Below are 19,687 nucleotides of genomic sequence, written 5' to 3' on the forward strand. Positions count from 1 at the left end.
TCAACACACACAAAAAGAGAGGTGGTGCCCTAAAGTTCTAAAAATGCAAAAATGGTGCCAGAAATGTAATAAGACTGCTACCGGTGTACTATATGGTCAGCTCTATTAAAACCTCATCAAGTATAAGCCCCCAAATCGGATGGATGCTTTTTTGTTTACCAGCTAAACATAATTGCAAAATAAACTCTACGATCTGCCTCTGCATGATGTCTTTCAATCATAATGAGATGGAGAAAACTGGTCCCTTTCACTGTAGCCTGCACGTACAAAATGCAATCATGAATAGTGGAACACACACAACCATCAGGGCAAACAGAAACACATTGATATGTACACATTAGGGATTTAAAAAGAGAATGGTGTGTTTGCTATTTATGGGGAGAGAAGGAGAGTTATTAGAGCAGTGATTTCCTCCTCTGGACAAGAGTCCACAGTCTACGTGGGCATGGTGGTAGTGTCTGCCGGCACAGGACAGCTGAAGCTGCTGGTAGATGGATTCAACTTTTGATTGAAAGTAGTCCAGAAACTTATTGCAGAGGTCCGGCTTCAGAGCTCACTCCAGAACTCTTACGTCGCCGTTCATTGATCCAGTCCCCAGGGTTGACGTCCATTTGCAGCATCTTCATCACCCACTTGTCTCTCCTGGCCCCATCAATGAACTCATCCAGAGACAGCTCCCCTGACGGAGGAGAGATAGTTAGCATTACCCATTAACTAGTGAAACCAAAACACACACACACGAAGGAAAAACATTACTCACCCATGGTCCAATTTTCTAAATACTCTGGAATGTGTTACACCCATTAATGACGAAGTCGCTTTGGATAGAAGAGCCTGCTAAATGGCATATACTGTACAGTATATGTCTGTGTGTGTGTTACACACAGTCATAACGGTATGGAAATCACAGTGAGAACCTGCTAAATCATTAAATTATTAAAAGCACAGATAAAACTGTCAGAGAACAGTAAGGGGGTAAAGAAAACATCCTCACCATCTCCGTTTTCATCCACCAGTTCGAATATTCTGTCAACCACTTGATCTGGGGTCAGGAGGTTACACTCTGAATCCAGTTCTCCATGACAGGCTTTCTTTAGTCGGTAGATGGACTGAGAGAAGATAACATTTTGGAATTATATCCCATATGTATACTGTACATGTCTATAGAAATACTCTATTTTATTTAATCATACACTAATCTTTCAAAGACTGGAAAATGTTGGTTGTTACCTCTACAATCTCCAGCAGCTCAGTCTTGTCAATGCAGCCACTTCCATCTTTGTCGTACATTTTAAAAGTCCACTTCAGTTTATGTTCCAACTTGCCCCTCAAGACCAGGTTAAGGGCTGCAACATACTCTAGAAAATCAATTGTGTTGTCCTGCAAAGAGGGGGACAAAATCATAACAGATTGAAATGATACTCATCAATAAATACTGAAATGAAGAGAAAAGGTGTTCAACAGTTATCACTTGAAAGACAACATGTGGACACTGTGGCCCTCAAAGGCCCCCCATCAGATTACTGTCATCTGTATGCTACTCACTCCGTTCTTGTCGAAAGCGCGGAACATATTCTCAATATAATCCGCTGCCTCCTTGTTATTAGTAACGCCGAAGAAGCTCTTGAACTCGTGCATATAGAGTGTTCCACTTGGGCACTCCACCACAAACTTCTTATACCACTCCTGCAGCTCTGCAACATCAATTTCCTGGTCTGAGTCACTCTCCTCACTCAGTCGCTGACCCATCACGGAAATAGTAGTCAAATACTTTGAAGAGCCTCTTTAGTTGAAAGTGTTGTCTCATTTTATATTGGACTCCTTAGTTGAAGAGGTTGTCCCTCATGATTTAAAGTTGTCTGTCAGTCAGTGGTGTAGCTGTACTCTTTGGACGTCCACAACAACAACAAATTCTTCCACCTATGTCTCCATTACCATCACAACTGCACCGTTTGAATCCATCCACTGTGTCTGTACTATTACTAAAGAAAAATGCTATGTTTCCATACAAACAAAAATAGTGCAACAGAAACAGTGAGTTAGTATTACCCCTGGTCTGCCAATGCTGCACTGAGGGTAGAAACTGGGCAAGGACTGTTGTGGATCACATGACACAAGGGATTAGGAATACATACCCACTGTCTGGATCAATTAGTTCATAGTGAGATCATGAGAAGATTTGCCTTTTTCCATCTCCTAAATATTGCTCAAGGGTCAGTATGGGAAATCCTGCCAGTCCATGGCAAGTGAGCTGCTAGAACTACTGCAACAGACAGGTGCTGAACAAAATAATAGGAATAAAGATGTTTCAAACTGCTAACTGAACTGGTAATGTAGACTACTATTAACCTAAAAGGAAGAGCCGTTGACTTGACATCAGAGTAACAGTGTGACATGAGGAAATTGATCAACCTAAAGAAAAGGTAAAGGACCAGTTTCCCAGACCCAGATTAAGTATAGTCCTGGACTAAAAGGCACTTTCAATGGAAACTATCAATTGAGATTTTTCTCCCTCCATGGCAAGGTTAAATCTGGGTCCAGGAAACTGGCCCATAATTCAGAGGGATTGGGTTAAATGCAGAAGACACATTTCAGTTGAATGCATTCAGTTGTGCAACTGATTACATATCCTCTTTCCCTTCCCTATTTTAGCCATGGTAGCCAAAATAATGGACAACTGGGAAATTGTACACATGCCCCTAAGCATGATGAGACGTTAATTACTTAATTAACTCAGGAACCACATGTGTGAAAGCACCTGCTTTCATTATACTTTGTATCTATAATTTATTCAAGTGTTTCTTTGTTTTGGCAGTTACCTGTACATTGAGTACATATACAGGCAAGACCCAGTACATTCCCTGGTGAAATATGTAGTCCATGAGCATCATTAAGCAGATCACTTTTGTCAAGTAGGTCAAGGTTTCCCAAAGTCGGTCCTGGGGCCCCCCCTGAATGCACGTTTAGTTTACTTGCCCTAGCACTACACACAGGATTGGGTAGGTTACTTTCTAAATGTAATCTGTTACAGTTACCTGTCCAAAATTGTAATCCGTAACATAACTTTTGGATAAACCAAACTCAGTAACGCAATCTGATAACATGCAGTTACTTTGATTACTTTCCCCTTACGAAGCATTAAAAGAAGACAAGCATGTATGTTACCAATTGAACCAGATCTATTGCAGGATAAATCAATGTTAAAGTTTACATAGCTGGCCATATATGGATATTACATTTTACTTTATGGGTTGGTTATGTAGGTTTCTTTTAACTCTTCGCTTCCTACGACATATAATAATACAATTAAATTATATCTTTACATTATAAAACAAAGTCAGAATTCCAGTCATGTTATACCCCTTGATCTTCAAGAATAGGACTTGGAAATATGGAAGTATAGACCAGCAAAATTGTTTTACCTGAGCATAACCCCAAAAGGACTTATTAGCCAGCCCTACACTGTTGTTTATGATTTTGTTGTCACGCAGGACTGATTGGGCTCATTGATTAGAGTTGAAAAATAAACGCTCCGCTCATGGAATGACATGCTTTGAGCACTACTAAAAAGTACTATTTACATGTGAAAAATGAATGCAACATGCTGCATTTGCTATAGGCCGATTGTCACCAACAAAAAGTTGAACACTTTGAAATATTGATAATGTGCAGCTGTTTAAAGGGCAAATCCACAGATGAAACAATAGTAAAACAGTTGCCCTGCCTCTTTTGGTAAAAAGCTGAGGGATGGGCCTGGAGAAATGTAACCACTCTCAGATTAATAGACAGCTATGGATGGAAGGACTGACCATCCATGATATCAACATGATTGTTTTAACCATGTTATGAGGCTATACATTTACAATGTTTACAAACATTGGAGGAAAACCAGCTTATATTTTGAGTTCTCATGGAGTGTGACTGTTGAACTAAGCTCATGAGGCATTTATAAATTATATTCTTCAAGAATCAATGGATATACAGTATATATCCAAAAATGGATGTAGCAACTACAGATTGCCCCTTTAAGTCTATCAAAAGTGTGCGACTTTGAACGTGTGTCCATTAAGCCTATGGATTCAAAAAATGTATTTGCATGAATTAAATTGAGCAATAAAAGCCCCACTTTTATTCCATAGGCTGGGATCCGCACTGTGCAGCTGTTACAAGAGCGCATTGTTCACTTGGCTGTCCACTGGTTTCCATAACAATGATTGATAGGCAGCTCAAACTAGTTTAATTCAACCATTATTGGGTTAAAATACACATTTTAGATTTGTGAACAGCCACCTCCGTAAGCCGTAAATAGCTAAATGAGAGAGCAGCAGTGTGATTCACATCAATGTGCTATGTAGATAACAATAAGTAATATCTGTATCGCCGTAGACTACACCACTGCAGTCACCCTTACCTCCAAGTGTTTATTCAAATTGGATAATTTTTGGATGCCGACAGCAGCCATATCATTGAAAGACATAGCTTGGATGGTCAGCCTACAAAAGCCTATTCCTGCTTTTTTCTCGCGATCCATCAAACCCATTTGGTGTGTCATCATAGTGGTCTCTGACTTCTGATCAGACTCTTTCAGTTCGAACAAATTCAAATTTGCGCCTTTTTGTCAATGCTTATTTGAATGAATTTAGAAAACAGAGAAGTGTCCCAAAACAAAATGTGCAATCCTCCTTTCTGAATTTAAAAGTAATCCTAAAAGTAATCATGTAGTTTTGCAAAAGTATCTGTAATCTGATGAATGTTTTTCATCGTAACGTATTACAGTTACCGTTTTTGTGTAATCCGTTACTCTCCAACCCTGACTACACAGCTGACTAAAATAATAAAAACTTGATGAGTTGGTTATTTGAATCAGCTGTGTAGTGCTAGAGCACATTAAGGGGACCAAAATGTATCTATTTGCGCCTACATGTCGACTGTATGAGTGTTGCCAAATTAGTGACATTGTTGCTATATTTAGTGAGTATTCAGACCCCTCTAGCGACACATTTTCAAAAAATCTAGCAACTTTTTCTGGTGTTATTGGAAACTTTTGGAGACTCTGACTTGAAATTCTCAATGAGCAGAGGGTGCTGCCGTGGGCCCCACCCTGTCCCAAAGCGCTCACAGGCGGCCCAATCCTCACGCAGCAGTCCCTCCCAGCTGCAGTCAGAGCAGGAGATGTTCACCCTTCTCACCAGACTGCAAATTAATCACGCATGCGGGAAGCCGCCGCTGGCTGATCCCGCCCTAGCTTACATTCAGGGCGGGATGTAAATGTAAAATGTTCTTTGTCTAAAATAAATCACTGCACAAAAATAAATCACTTGACTCACACAGCCTCAGTCACTTACTCACCTTGTCCACTGTGTGTGTGCCTCTCTGTGACATAAGCTAAACATCTAGTTGGTTAGCTCATCATGTCTAACCTGTACACTCAAAAATACAGAAAGGAGTGGGAATCAAACCCTGAATTCAAAGGCTGGTTGAAGCCATTATTGATGATACATGGGCATACTGCCTGTATTTTAAGGATGATTTCTCCGCCAAACTTAGTGATGTAAAGAAACACATTACAACTCAAAAACATACTCAAAAGGCAAAGCCTTATAACAGTTCCACCCAAAACAAGCTGCCATGTGACCACATTGGAGAAGCATGTTGAGCTGCTTTCTCACTCCACAGCTGCTACCCACTTCAAAATGCACCGAAATGATTAACGGTGTTCTAGCACCATACTTTCTGAAAAAGTTGGTCGCAGATGTGGGTGACCAGCGTTTCAGCCTCCTCCTCGATGAGTCCACAGATGTGGGTGACCAGCGTTTCCGCCTCCTTCTCGATGAGCCCACAGATGTGGGTGACCAGGGTTTCCGCCTCCTCCTCGGTGAGTCCACAGATGTGGGTGACCAGGGTTTCAGCCTCCTCCTCGATGAGTCCACAGATGTGGGTGACCAGCGTTTCAGCCTCCTCCTCGATGAGTCCACAGATGTGGGTGACCAGCGTTTCAGCCTCGTCCTCGATGAGTCCACAGATGTGGGTGACCAGCGTTTCAGCCTCGTCCTCGATGAGTCCACAGATGTGGGTGACCAGCGTTTCAGCCTCGATGAGTCCACAGATGTGGGTGACCAGCGTTTCAGCCTCCTCCTCGATGAGTCCACAGATGTGGGTGACCAGCGTTTCAGCCTCCTCCTCGATGAGTCCACAGATGTGTTTCTAAGTACCTGGGGGTTGTGATAAGGTACTTTAGTGACACCAGGCAGACAATTGTATCAACATTTCTGGTGCTTGTTGAGTTGGAGGGAGGAGATGCCAAATCTATAGCCCGTGCTGTTGTGGCTTTCCTTGAGAAGTGTTGTATTAAAAAAAGAGGGAATGACAATGCCTCTGTTATGACAGGGATTAACAATGGGATCCATAAAGTGCTAGAGGAGGAGTATGGCCTCAAATATCTGGTTCTTATTCGCTGTGTGTGCCACTCTGCAGCTTTCTGTAAGTCATGCTTCCAATGACACCATCCCCCGTAGTGTGGAGTACTTGGTACGAGAGACTTATAACTGGTTTTCACTGTCTCCAAAGTGCAGGGAGGCCTACAAGGCCATATGAGACCATCAACTGTGGGGAGAAACCTTTACAGATAACCAAGGTGTGTGCCACATGTTGGCTCCTCATTGAAAACGCAGTTCCATGCATTTTGGACCAATGGGAGGGGCTTAGGTTGCATTTTGCAGTCTCCAAGTCCAGTGAACACTGCTACATGGCTGAGGTTTTATACTCCTGGTACAGGAGTTTTTTTGAAGTCAGTACTGGGTGAGGTAGAGTTGGCTATCAAGGCTTTTGAGGGAGAGCAAGTAGATCCTCCGCTACTTGACAGCTTGGTTAGCCTGATCAAGTCTGTGGGCAGCAGGGTGCTGAATCCACTGGCACATGTTGATGTACTCAAAAGGCTGGATGCATCAGTCCCATCCTTGGTACCTTGGTTACCTTTTTGAGTCCACCTTGTGGTCAGTTATTTTTTTGAAATGTATTTATTTTACCCCTTTTTCTCCCCAATTATGTGGTATCCAATTGTTTAGTAGTACTATCTTGTCTCATCGCTACAATTCCCGTACGGGCTCGGGAGAGACGAAGGTTGAAAGTCATGCGTCCTCCGATACACAACTCGTGTTGCCGCACAACACAGCGCGCATCCAACCCGGAAGCCAGCAATGTGTCAGAGGAAACACTGTGCACCTGGCAACCTTGGTTAGCGCGCACTGTGCCCGGCCCGCAACACGAGTCGTTGGTGCGCGATGAGACAAGGATATCCCTACCGGCCAAACCCTCTCTAACCCGGACAATGCTAGGCCAATTGTGTGTCGCCCCACGGACCTCTCGGTCGCGGCTGGCAGCGACAGAGCCTGGGCGCGAACCCAGAGTCTCTGGTAGCACAGCTGGCGCTGCAGTACAGCGCCCTTAACCACTGCGCCACCCGGGAGGCCCCACATGTTAGTTTTCAATGTGAAGAAAACTCTAAAGCACAATAAGTACCCTGGAGAAATAGAAAACATAGCCAAGCTCCTTGGCTACTCCCCTGCAGGGATAGACAAGATTGTCCAGCAATGGTGTGCCATCCATCTTAGTAAATGGAATGAGACAAAATGAGACAAAAAGCACACTGGGCTTCTGGAGCGAGATTTGGAAGTTCAGGGATGCAGCTGATATTGACCCGTTTCAAGAACTTGCCATGGCTGCTGTGTCTGTTGTCCTTGCCACACTCAAAGGCTGAAGTCGAGAGAGTATTCAGCCAAATGAGTGTGGTAAAAAACTAACTTAGAAATCGGATGTCCTTGCAGACCCTTAACTCCAACCTTTACATTCGATATGGACTGAAACTGTCTGGTGAGGCTTGCTATGAGCACCAGCTGCCTGATAATGTTTTGCAGCTTTTTGGTACATCAGCTGCTTACTCATTTAAGTCAGCTGCCTCAGTTGCTGAACCTGCCATAAAGAGCCTTGACCAAAATGACGATGACCCACTCTTTCTGTGAGCGTGTGAGTGTGGAGGGGGGTCTGGGAAAAAAAACAATTAACTTGAATTAGGGCCAGACTAGTTACCATAATTTTCTCACATTGCCATTGACAGTTTTTTCTATTGTCTCTTTTTGGTCCATTTAGATTGTTAATGTAGATTGTATACAAAAAATGTTATGGTTAAAAATGTTTGTTTTACTGTGACTTGTTGTAATACTCCTAAGTGGACCATAAGGTTCAAAACCAAACCAAATTAAGAAGACTTAAAGAAATATATATTTTTTTTTAAAACGAAGTAACTCCGCCAGAGTGTCTCTTTTGGGTCACTTTTGCAGGTCCCAAGCCCAGGTAAAAGGAGGAGGGTTGGAATTGTGACATTAAAAAAAACAAGAATCGACAGAAGAAAGTTCATTTGTAGTTCTAAACATATTTAGGGTGTTTTTTACTCACTTTTTGTCTCTCCCACGACTGTATTCCTCTCTCCTACAGCTTCCATCACAATTACATGCACATGGCCAATTATGCAAATTAGGCAATGATGTCATTTAGCAACTTCTAGCGACTTTTAGGACAGCCAATAGCTACTTTACTTTCCTTACTGAGGAGATGACAGGCAACACTGTGTCATCTCATTAGTTAGGTGTTTCACCTGTGCTGGAGATGTGGCTGGCCCAGTGCTCTAGTTGGCGCTCCCTATTTTTTTTATTTAACTATCCTTTATTGGTTCCTACCTGTTTTTTTTTATTTTGCTCCACTTTTTGGTTTGCTTCCTGTCAAAATTTGATGTGTGATTTATTTTGTTTGCCTCTTGGGCAAATTTAGTGGGTGTCTTTTAGGGCCCAGTTGTTGCTAGTCAACTTTCAGTGGACAACACCTTGAGTGTCTTTCATAACGGCTTACTAGAACAGCACCTGTTTCATTTGGGTTGTTATTGAATCTTTGTTAGTTCCGTCCTACATGAATGTGACCAACAAAGTGACTCAAACAGCAACCAACTTTGCTTCCATTCATGTATAGGCTAGAGTGGACAAATTAATGTGACGTTTGAGACGCTCTCACTAATTGATTGTTCTCATTTAATTTCAGTTTGTGTGTGAGGTTGGAGGCATGTTTATTTCGACAAAGAAACTTTTATAAACAATGACAACACTGCCGTGTTGATCTGAGCCTTGCTTTCATAAAACCAGTGCCAGACTTTCGGCTGTCACATATGCACCTCCTCTGACTTCACTCACTTTTTTCTAGTCGGTTGCTTCAGCTTTACCACTCAAACGAGCCCTAGGTCTACCTAAAGGTTAGTTACAAAGTCCCCTACATGCCATCCTCCTTTTTGTTTGCAAATCCGATTAGTCATAGAGGGCAGGCATTTGGTAATCCCTCTAATTAGGTGATGCTATTTATAGGACCTTCCTTGATAACCTGTGTACACATCAGCTCGAGCCAAAATTAGCTCAAGTACATCGCATTCCATGGCCCAGTACTAGGCCTAACATATTTCACCAGTTGACTGTCTCCAAATACCCTTTGTTACATCTTTGTAAATATGAGTAATGGGATAAGAAACTATCAAAATTATAGATGTAGGTTAGGTGAGGTAGAAAACCCCCTGTAGGACTGACTGTCCTTGTTTCCTATAATAGAACAATGTGTTCACAGAACACCTACCCCAGCCGAGCTCTTCTTGGCTCATGTAATGTGCTGACTGTTTCATAGGGACAGGGATAAGTGTCATTAGCCTACTATGCATGAGTGTCAAGGCCATTTGGAGATACCGTCATAAGATTAAATCATTTCTCTGAAAATGTACAAATAAGGATGTGATGTATTCAAAATATGTATCCATATTTGGCAAAAGGTATAACTTCCTTGATACAAATTAAGCATACCTCACACTTAATGTTAGCATTTATTGCTTCATATGAATACGGTGTTGAAAGACCAATCTACAAAGACTTTCACAAAGGCAGTGAACATGTATTACAATCTACAAAATCTTCTTTACAGAAATGTTAAAATCCTAATATATAAAAAGGACAGTTGCAGAAACAAGATATGGCAGCCAGTAAACGCTCCAAATCAAACCAAAACAAGCTTCTTGTTATTCCACGTGACAGCAGTAGCAATCATTTTGTGCTGAGATTTAAAGTTGAATTTAGTTGATATGGATGTCTGAAGTTTAAGAAAGATGCCATTCAATTAAAAGATTGTGATAATTAAAATGCCATGTTTCCACATCTTTTGATTAAAGATGTAGTCCAGAATCTTAAGCACAACAAATGAGTAACATATTGTACGATTTGGATTAGTAACATTTCATACGAATATAAAAATTAAAAGCAGGATGTAGCATATCATACGAAATGGATGAGAGTACACAAAAACCAGGGATCAAGTTTGGCTCATGAGCACTACTTTCAAAACAAATTATACAAAAGTTCTGGACCTTCACTTTAAATCTGACAGAAAAATTCCATCTCAGCCAAAACGGAAATGGCAAGCATTTTTGTAAGTCTGTTTGAGGTTGAGTTTTTGAAGTGTTTCTCTTAATTTATGCTTTTGCCACAAATACAAGAACAGGACAAGTTAACAGATTAGCTTTTCAAAGTGAAAATTTCACTGGACAGTTTAAAGCATTTGGTTCACAGCTATATCTCTATTGTTCAATCATAGTACATGAGGAGGATTGGTTGCAATCCATGGTTTCTGTATGTTTACTTTATAAGACTAGCAAACTAGCAGGGCTCCCAGTGGTTTTATGCTACAGATGTCATGGCCAGTTTTCTATACTTTACATTTCAAAGTGCAACAAAACTACCACACTAAAAACAAAACATAGCTGTAAGCGGTCACTTTACCCAGGGAAAATCCAAGGCATCCCACAGATCCAGAGAACCTAACTGGGCCGGCAAACATGAAACATTCACCACAGATGAAGATCACAAACACTGAATAATGACAGATCCTTCTACATCACAATGTTAACCAAGCAGCTTTGGAATTGGCGTCTAAAATAGCAGATCATATTAAAATAACAGTGATAAAGGCATTTCATGTGTAAATGAATGCCACAGGCTTGAAAAAAAACCTAGCTGGAGGGGAACTTAAATTACGTTTTTAAAATCAGACTGGCCGTCAGGAGGTGGGTGGGTCATAAGGCGTGAGGAGACCCGATGCCTCACAAAAAGCCCCCCTGTTCTGGGAGACTACAGGTCCACATTGGTACAGAGATCTCCTGGGTGTGTTACAGTATCATACAGTGTAAAATAATGTCGGGTGGCCCTCAGGTTAGTCCTGTTCCATGGGCTCATCTGCGGTCTCTGGGCTTTCTAAACTGTTTTCTGCATCAGCGCCTTCTGCCGACGACTCAACTTTGCTTCTGGGAGAGGAAGATGGGACAGGCTCTTCACTGGGTGCTCCCTCCCCATTGCTGCTACTGACTGACTCACTGCAATCCCCTTCCCCCTGTTCCTCTAAACGTAGATCCTTCCCTGACTGAGCAAGCTGCCCCTCTGACTGGTCCATGGTGCTGTCACTTTTTAGACTGTTGGTAGGGCCAGACTCAGCCTCTCTTTCTGATGTCTCCGCTGTCTCTTCCTCAAAGGGCTCTTCTGTCTGAGTGCTAGAAGGCTCTGGGGGACAGAAGGCAAGAACGCCATTACATCCTTCCATAAATCAATTCATCCAGTTTAACAATGTTATTCTTGAACCAATGTCAAATTTTCCCTTTCACAAGCTTAGGCTGTGTTTAGACTGGCAGCCCAATTCTGATATTTTTTCCCCACTAAATTTGTCTTTTGACCAAATCAGACCAGCGCTGAAAAATATCTGATGTGAAAATATGTGATTGGTCAATATACTAATGAGTGGAAAGAAGATCAGAATTGGACTGCCTGTGTTAATACAGCCATATAGTGTTGTTTGAAAATGCCCCATTGTTAAAAAAAGAAAGGTACCATGATCGTTTGTGGTGAGCATATCAGCAGACTTGTCTTTTTCTTCCTCAACAATGTCTGTTGACGATTCTGGCTTGTCTGATGAGCTTTGGGCAGGTTCAGGACAGGACATCTCCGTGTCTACCTCCTCATCTTCATCCATGTCTTTGTCAAACTTCAGCCTTTTCACTTCATGGCTCTCTGCCTCCGTCGCATCCTCTTCTGGATGCTTGGTCTTCATCAGACTGCTTTTCGTGGTATTACTTTCCGATACAGAGGAATCACTAAAGAAAGTGTCAAAACATCAGAGCTAGTTGCTAAGTCTTAACATTTATAGCGTTATATTTTGACTGACAGTCACCTGGCTTCACACAATGCTAGTTACCTGACAACATGCTCCTCTTGTTCTGTGAGTGGCTCCTTATCGTCTGTGCTGTCAGGGAGACCGTTTGTAGCCAGAGAGGTGGATAGCAATAGCTTTTGTCTGTTCAGTGGCCTTGGGGTGCCTGGTCCATTTATATTCCTACCATAAGGAGAGAAGAAATCATCTCTATATGCAAAATCCAATACGATTTCATTCAATCATATTGTTGCAATTGAATCAAATTATACTGAACAAAAATATAAACGTAACATGTAAAGTGTTGGTCCTCTATGTGCTGAAATAAAAAAGTAGCCAGTAATTTTCCATACGCACAGAAAGCTTTTCTGAAAAGTCTTGTGCACAAATGTGTTTACATCCCTGTTAGTGAGCATTTCTCCTTTGCCAAGATAATCCATCCACTTGACAGGTGTGGCATATTAAGATGATTAAACAGCATGATAATTACACAGGTGCACCTTGTGCTGGGGACAATAAAAGGCCAAATGTGCAACACAACGCCACAGATGTTTCAAGTTGAGGTAGAGTGCAATTGGCATGTATGAATGTCCGCCAGAGCTGTTGCCAGAGAATTGAATGTTAATTTGTCTACCATAAGCCGCTTCCAATGTCATTTTAGAGAATTTGGAGGCAGACCACGTGTAACAACACCAGCCCAGGACCTCCACATCAAGCTTCTTAACCTGCAGGATCGTGTGAGACCAGCCACCCAGACAGCTGTTGAAACTGTGGGTTTGGACAACCAAAGAATTTCTGCATAAACTGTCAGGAACAGAGTCAGGGAAGCTCATCTGCGTCATCCTCACCAGGGTCTGATGCCTGACTGCAGTTGTGTCGTAACCGACTTCAGTGGAAAAATGCTCACCTTCGATGGCCAATGGCAGGCTGGAGAAGTGTGCTCTTCACGGATGAATCCCGGGTTTCAACTGTACCGGGCAGATGGCTTCGTGTGGGCGAGCGGTTTGCTGATGTCAACGTTGTGAACAGAGTGCCCCGTGGTGGTGGGGTTATGGTATGGGCAGGCATAAGCTACGGACAATGACCACAATTGCATTTTACTGATGGCAATTTGAATGCACTGAGATACCGTGAAGAGATCCTGAGGCCAACTGCCGCGATCACCTCATGTTTCAGCATGATAACGCACAGCCCCATGTCACTAGGATTTGTACACAATTCCTGGAAGCTGAAAATGTCCCAGTTCTTCCATGGCCTGCATACTCACCAGACATGTCACCCATTGAGCATGTTTGGGATGCTCTGGATCGACAGCGTGTTCCAGTTCCCGCCAATATCCAGCAACTTCGCACAGCTACTGAAGAGGAGAAAGACAACATTCCACAGGCCACAATGAACAGCCTGATCAACTCTATGCGAAGGAGATGTGTCGCGCTGCATGAGGCAAATGGTGATCACACCAGATACTGACTGGTTTTCTGATCCACGCCCCTACCTTTTTTTTAAGGTATCTGTGACGAACAGATGCATATCTGTATTCCCGGTCATATGAAGTCCATAGATTAGGGTCTAATGAATGCATTTCAATCAAATATTTGTCAAATCGATGCACGTTGCGTTTATATTTTTGTTCAGTGTAATAACAAGGAGATTTAAATACACTGCCACCCAGAATATTTGGTATGAGTAAATTACTAAAACTTCTCCCCTTATTTTCAGGGATGCTTAGAACGAAAGACTGCTAGGTTTTATTGGGGTTCCCCACCCATTTTATGTTATAAATGTAGATAAATTGCATAACTGAACATCAACCATTGACAAGTAGGTAGCGCTCACCTTTCTGAATAAATAGAGGTATTATTGCCAGGGAACATCACTCCATTCATTTTGTTTACACTGGTTGCCCCATTTTTCCTTTGAAAGAGGCAGAGTGAGTCAGCAAATCCAGATGACTGTTAGCCTACCCAAAATGATTTGATAGACCGCTTTGAAGTTGACCCCAACTTTAAAGTATGTTTTGCTATAAAAAGTGGTAGGTTGAGAAACATGATATAATACTTACTCTGAGGTAGGATATACACAGCTGACCACCATCACATTCTGCAAAATATAAACAATACCATCAAACTCCAAGCATGTATATTGTATACAAACACAAGCAATTATAAACTTGTTAAAAATAAGCCATGCGAGAATGCATTATTCATTCAAATTAACACAAGGACATGTATCTGTGACATACAATACCAGTCAAAAGTTGACAGGCCTACTCATTCAAGGGTTTTTCTTTATTTTTATAGAATATTAGTGAAGACATCAAAACTACGAACACATATGGAATCATGTAGTAACTCCAACAACAAAAAAATTGTTCAACAAATCAAAATATGTTTTATATTTGAGATTCTTCAAAGTAGCCACCATTTGCACACTCTTGGCATTCTCAACCAGCTTCATGAGGTAGTCACCAGGAATGCATTTCAATTAACAGGTGTGCCTTCTTAAAAGGAAATTTATGGAATTTCTTTCCTTCTTAATTATTTTGAGCCAATCAGTTGTTGTGACATGGTAGGGGTGGTATACAAAAGATGGTCTTTTATCAAATAGGGCCAAGTCCATTTTATGGCAAGAACAGCTCAAATAAGCAAAGAGAAAACGACAGTCCATTACGTTAAGACATGAAGGTTAGTCCATATGGAAAATTACAAGAACTTTGCAGTCGCAAAAACCATCAAGTGCTATGATGAAACTGGCTCTCATGAGGACCACCACAGGAAAGGAAGACCCAGAGGTACCTCTTCTGCAGAGGATAAGTTCATTAGAGTTACCAGCCTCAGAAATTGCAGCCCAGATAAATGCTTCAGAGTTCAAGTAAGAGACACATCAACATAAACTGTTCAGAGGAGACTGAATCAGGCCTTAATCGTGAAATTACTGCAAAGAAACCACTACTAAAATGAGCAATGGACATTAGACTGGTCGAAATATGTCCTTTGGTCTGATGCGTCCAAATGTGAGATTTTTGTTTCCAACCTCCCTGTCTTCGTGAGACGCAGAATAGGTGAACGGATGATCTCTGCATGTGTGGTTCCCACTGTGAAGCATGGAGGTGGCATGATGGTGCTTTGCTGGTGACACTGATTTATTTATAATTCAAGGCACACTTAAACAGCATGGCTACCACAGCATTCTGCAGTGATAAGCCATCCCATCTGGTTTGCTCTTACTGAGACTATCATTTGTTTTTGAACAGGACAACGATCCAACACATCTCCAGGCTGTGTAAGGGCTATTTGACCAAGAAGGAGGGTGATGGAGGGTTGCATCAGATGACCTGACCTCCACAATCACCCAACTTAAACCCAATTGAGATGGTTTGGCATGAGTTGGACCGCAGAGCAAAGGAAAAGCAGCAAAGTGCTCAGCATTTGTGGGAAATCCAAGACTGTTGGAAAAGCATTCATAAAAGAAACTGGTTGAGAGAATGCCAAGAGTGTGCAAAGCTGTCAAGGCAAAGGGTGGCTACTTTGAAGAATCTAAAATATTGTTTAACACTTTTTTGGTTACTACATGATTACATATGTGTTATTTCATAGTTTTGATGTCTTCACGATTATTCTACAATGTAGAAAATAGTTAAAATAAAGAAAAACTTTTGAATGAATAGGTGTGTCCAAACTTTTGACTGGTACTGTAGGTATCCTTAATAGGGTAAGTACCCAGGGGGCGTATTTTTTGCGCCGATTCAGTTGCAAAAAGTTTATTAAAACAGAAGCAAACTGAACGAAAACTGGGAAGGATGTACCTGAATTTGTCAAATAGAAACTCCCATTTTGGCTAAAGATCACACCTCATATTTCAAAAACCCATTATGATAAACAATCTCAGAAACAGTGATAATACTTACCTTCTCCACTCCCCTGAGGAACTTGTCTGTTCCAGTGTAGTTCCTCTTAGGGTCAGTAAGTAACTCACACAGACGCTGGATGGTGAACGGAATACTGGAAAAGATAGTGAAAAGGTATACTTTCCTCATGAGGCTGTACACAAGGCTACACAAAGGCATACTGGTAAAACAGGCATTAAAGGGAGACTTGTATTAAATGTTTCAGCACTGGACAGTGGAGGACACTCACCCGTTGTACCCATCTACAATTTTGAGAATCCTTTCCTTCATCTCCTCAAAAGGAATGTACTCCACATTAGGATTGGATGGATCTCGCTGGTCTGGTGACAAGGTTCTGAAGTCATCCATTACTTTCTCAAGTTTAAACAGGAAATAACTTTTGAACTGCGACCATGAAATCCTGGAAGAGGAGAGACCAAAAAGTTATCCTCTCTTTGTCCGACACCGGAGGGGTTTCCTACAAAGCAGGTTTGAGGAGTTAGCGAGGTAACTTTGGTCAACAGAGTTCAACTCAGGTTAACCGGTCATATGAAAGTGGCTCACCTTTTATCCAGGCACATTCAAATGGCACAACGAATCCTTCTCTGGGGTAGGCTAATTCCACTTACTCTGAATGAAATGACTGAGCCGCGAGTTGAGGACCAATGAATTCCCTGATTCCCAGATTCCCTCCCTCTTGCAAAAATTGCATCATCATCCCATTAATTTGAGGAAGACGACTGATTTAACTATTTTTAAAAATATTTTAATAAAATGTTTGTATATAAAAATGTAATGACAGAATGCATTTTAAACTTCACGCAATGTAACACCAAAGACAGCATTAACTATGAGTCATAAAATAAAGATGGCATTTCTAAAAGCCTATTTCACACCACAGCCTGCTGAATTTTGCAAGATAACTTACGGTAGTTCATTTTTATTTTGGCACACATGAAAATGTAGGACCTGACTCGCCCATGGATTGAGGTTTCATCATTGTCTAAATTAAGAGTTTGGTGTTCGACTAGCCATGTACGACATACACGCGCAGTTACAAGACTGCTAGAGTTAGCAGCAGGCGGACAAGCAATATCCACCGTCATAGTATGGATGAAGCCGAGGACTTGTCATAGACCAGCACCACTACTACTCTTGTCAAGAGGGTGCTACAGTATCTACTTCCTAAGACGGCTGAAGAAATTCTGCATGAAGCCCGGTTGCATCACAGCCTGGTAAGGGAATTGCTCCGTACACAACCGCAACGTCCCAGTATATCACCGGGACCGTGCTGCCATCCATCCAGGACATCACTCGAAATGGTGCCTGAGGAAGACACGCAGCATCAAGGACCCCCCCCCACCCACAAGCTGTTCTCTTCTTAACTGTCAGGCAGACCGTTTCTATCAGACCTCATGCTCTGATACAGTCTCTGAGCCTGTTGGTATCTACAAGCCATCAGAGTGCTGAACACTTGAACTGACCACCTGCTCTGATTCTGTGCACATCACAACTGCTGCTACCAGACTTGCTATACTGCTCAATTTATACATCCCCAATACACATGTAAATATTGTATCATAAATTGTGCATTCCTGTATTATACTTACGCAAAAAAAAAAAGATTATATCCTGCCATTCACCTTGTTTTTTATTTACTTGCAAGAATCTGCAAGGAAACAGTTCGTTGGGCGAAGCATACCATGCGTATCCCATACATACGACTAATAAAACTTGAAACCTGGCTGGAAGGTGAAGCTAACTGAAGCTGGTTAGCTTTAGAAAACCCAGAGTAGATCTAGCTTGCTTCGTGGGATACCTTGCTGGTTGCCTAGCCCATTCATAGACGCCAAGTACCTTTAGCGCCTATCTTCTTCCATGGGGACCTTTTAAGAACCCTGACGTTTGCTCTAAAATGTTAACATGTATTGCTTGCGGTATGGTTTTGGAAACATAAGGAACAAATCTTTCATATTAGCGAGAATTTTATTTTTAAACAAAAATGTTAAAATTACTGCACACCTTTATAGCGTTAGGGTTGCCACATGGCCATATTTCCACATTACATCGCTTGTTTACGGAAAACAGACAGAAGATATGTGCTACTTAGCCATCTGAGTCTCCGAACACCTGTGTATGAATGGAAGACAGATGCCACAAACGTGTTGTCACTTAAAAATAGTGTTGACTGCAACTGTGTTAAAACAGTGTACAGTATGTCTGCATTTCACATTTATGAATATATTTTTATGTGAAATTAAAGTAGAGGGATTTATATTTCTAGAACCATACCACAACTGAGAATCTATTTACTTTTTGATGGTGTATTTGGCTGTTTGGTTTCGAGAGCCAATTCGCACTTTAAACAGAACGTGTAAGGTCCTTTGGACTAAGGCTAATTTAGCATAAGGCTAATTTAGTCCAATATTGGGTTTACTTCAGTCTCCTCCAACATGGTAGCATATCCAGAAATACATTTCAGCAATAAGAGTTGTAATTTACCAGCCTGTGCATGTCTATACTGAATTGACACATTGTCCATTCAATAGAAAATGGACTGGCACTTGAGGCTTATTTCTCAGACACTCACATCGTTTCTCCCGTTTTGGCGACATGAGACAAAAGTTGATCCAGAGCAGGACAGGCATCTTTCTTCCCTTTCTTCTCAAAGTCTGAACGTAGAAATAAGAAAATAGAAAACACTTATTCAAGTATGTACAGCGTTGTAGTCCAGGGCACACCGTCGGGAAGAATTAGCTGCACGGCAAACACAGGCTTTAAATAGCTAGCAAGCTGCAACCGTAGAATTAGGATAGCTACTAATTTCATAGAATCACCATGGCTGCAACTATCACATTCACCACTAAGTAACGCTAACTAACTAACTACAGTAGTTAACGCTAGTAGCAAATAAACGAGCTAACTAAACTAGAACACAACGTTAGGTAGCAAACTGTGGTTAACATTAGCTACCTGCTAACGTTAACTAGGAACAAAATGTAACTAAGTGGGTGAAATAACTTCAAGTCAAAACACACATCAGTATTGAATTATACATGTCGTTACGCCATCAAAATAAAATAGGCCTAGCGAGCTAAGTTAGTCAGCTAACAATTTCGACTGCTAGTTACAACTAGCCAAGTTCCCCATCCATCCAACGAGATAGCAAGCTAACTAGAATATATGCGGCTACAGTAAACTTGTCAATTCCAATAACGTTACAGATACGGAAAAACAGCTAAAGTAAGTTGACTTACTCGTGAAAGCCTCCAAAAGTGTGTCAATTTCCATGGTTGTAACGTAAACTAGCCTATGGCAACTGATTTCCCTTACAACAGCGACAGGAAACAGAAGAAGAGGGGAAAGAAAAAAATACCACTAGCTTCCTTAGCTAGCAACAACACATCCATGTAACACACTTGCTAGCTACCCACTCAAGTGCACATGTCCGGGGTGGTGGTGGTGGTGGGCTTCTTATTCTTCTTCTTCAGCGGTCCGCAAACAATCGTTAAGGTGCATGCCGCCATC

At 41.6% G+C, this 19,687-nt stretch overlaps 2 protein-coding genes across 3 annotated transcripts; both read right to left on the reverse strand.

The window, feature by feature from the left end:
- Nucleotides 1–223: 223 nt before the first annotated feature.
- LOC115102324 (uncharacterized) lies at nt 224–7,605 on the reverse strand. The gene is made up of 5 exons (XM_065006051.1): nt 7,519–7,605; nt 5,731–6,204; nt 1,231–1,380; nt 995–1,109; nt 224–679 (listed from the first exon to the last, which is right to left on the reverse strand). The coding sequence occupies exons 1-5, from the start codon at nt 7,603–7,605 to the stop codon at nt 528–530; spliced, it is 978 nt and encodes a 325-aa protein (XP_064862123.1). The 3' UTR covers nt 224–527.
- A 2,283-nt stretch (nt 7,606–9,888) lies between these two features.
- On the reverse strand, nt 9,889–19,604 carry LOC115102325 (serine/threonine-protein phosphatase 4 regulatory subunit 2-A-like). Of its 2 annotated transcripts, XM_029622158.2 has the most exons (9): nt 19,417–19,603; nt 18,750–18,831; nt 16,410–16,580; nt 16,181–16,274; nt 14,336–14,373; nt 14,110–14,187; nt 12,319–12,456; nt 11,955–12,217; nt 9,889–11,630 (listed from the first exon to the last, which is right to left on the reverse strand). In XM_029622158.2, exons 1-9 carry the CDS (start codon nt 19,448–19,450, stop codon nt 11,287–11,289), a joined length of 1,242 nt encoding a protein of 413 aa, XP_029478018.1. In that variant the 5' UTR covers nt 19,451–19,603; the 3' UTR covers nt 9,889–11,286. The 2 variants fall into 2 exon arrangements, with proteins under 2 accessions (XP_029478018.1, XP_029478020.1); XM_029622160.2 differs by lacking the exon at nt 14,110–14,187 and having other exon boundaries at nt 19,417–19,604.
- Nucleotides 19,605–19,687: the final 83 nt, after the last annotated feature.

Source organism: Oncorhynchus nerka, linkage group LG20 (assembly GCF_034236695.1).
Source record: "Oncorhynchus nerka isolate Pitt River linkage group LG20, Oner_Uvic_2.0, whole genome shotgun sequence".
NCBI lineage: Eukaryota > Metazoa > Chordata > Actinopteri > Salmoniformes > Salmonidae > Oncorhynchus > Oncorhynchus nerka.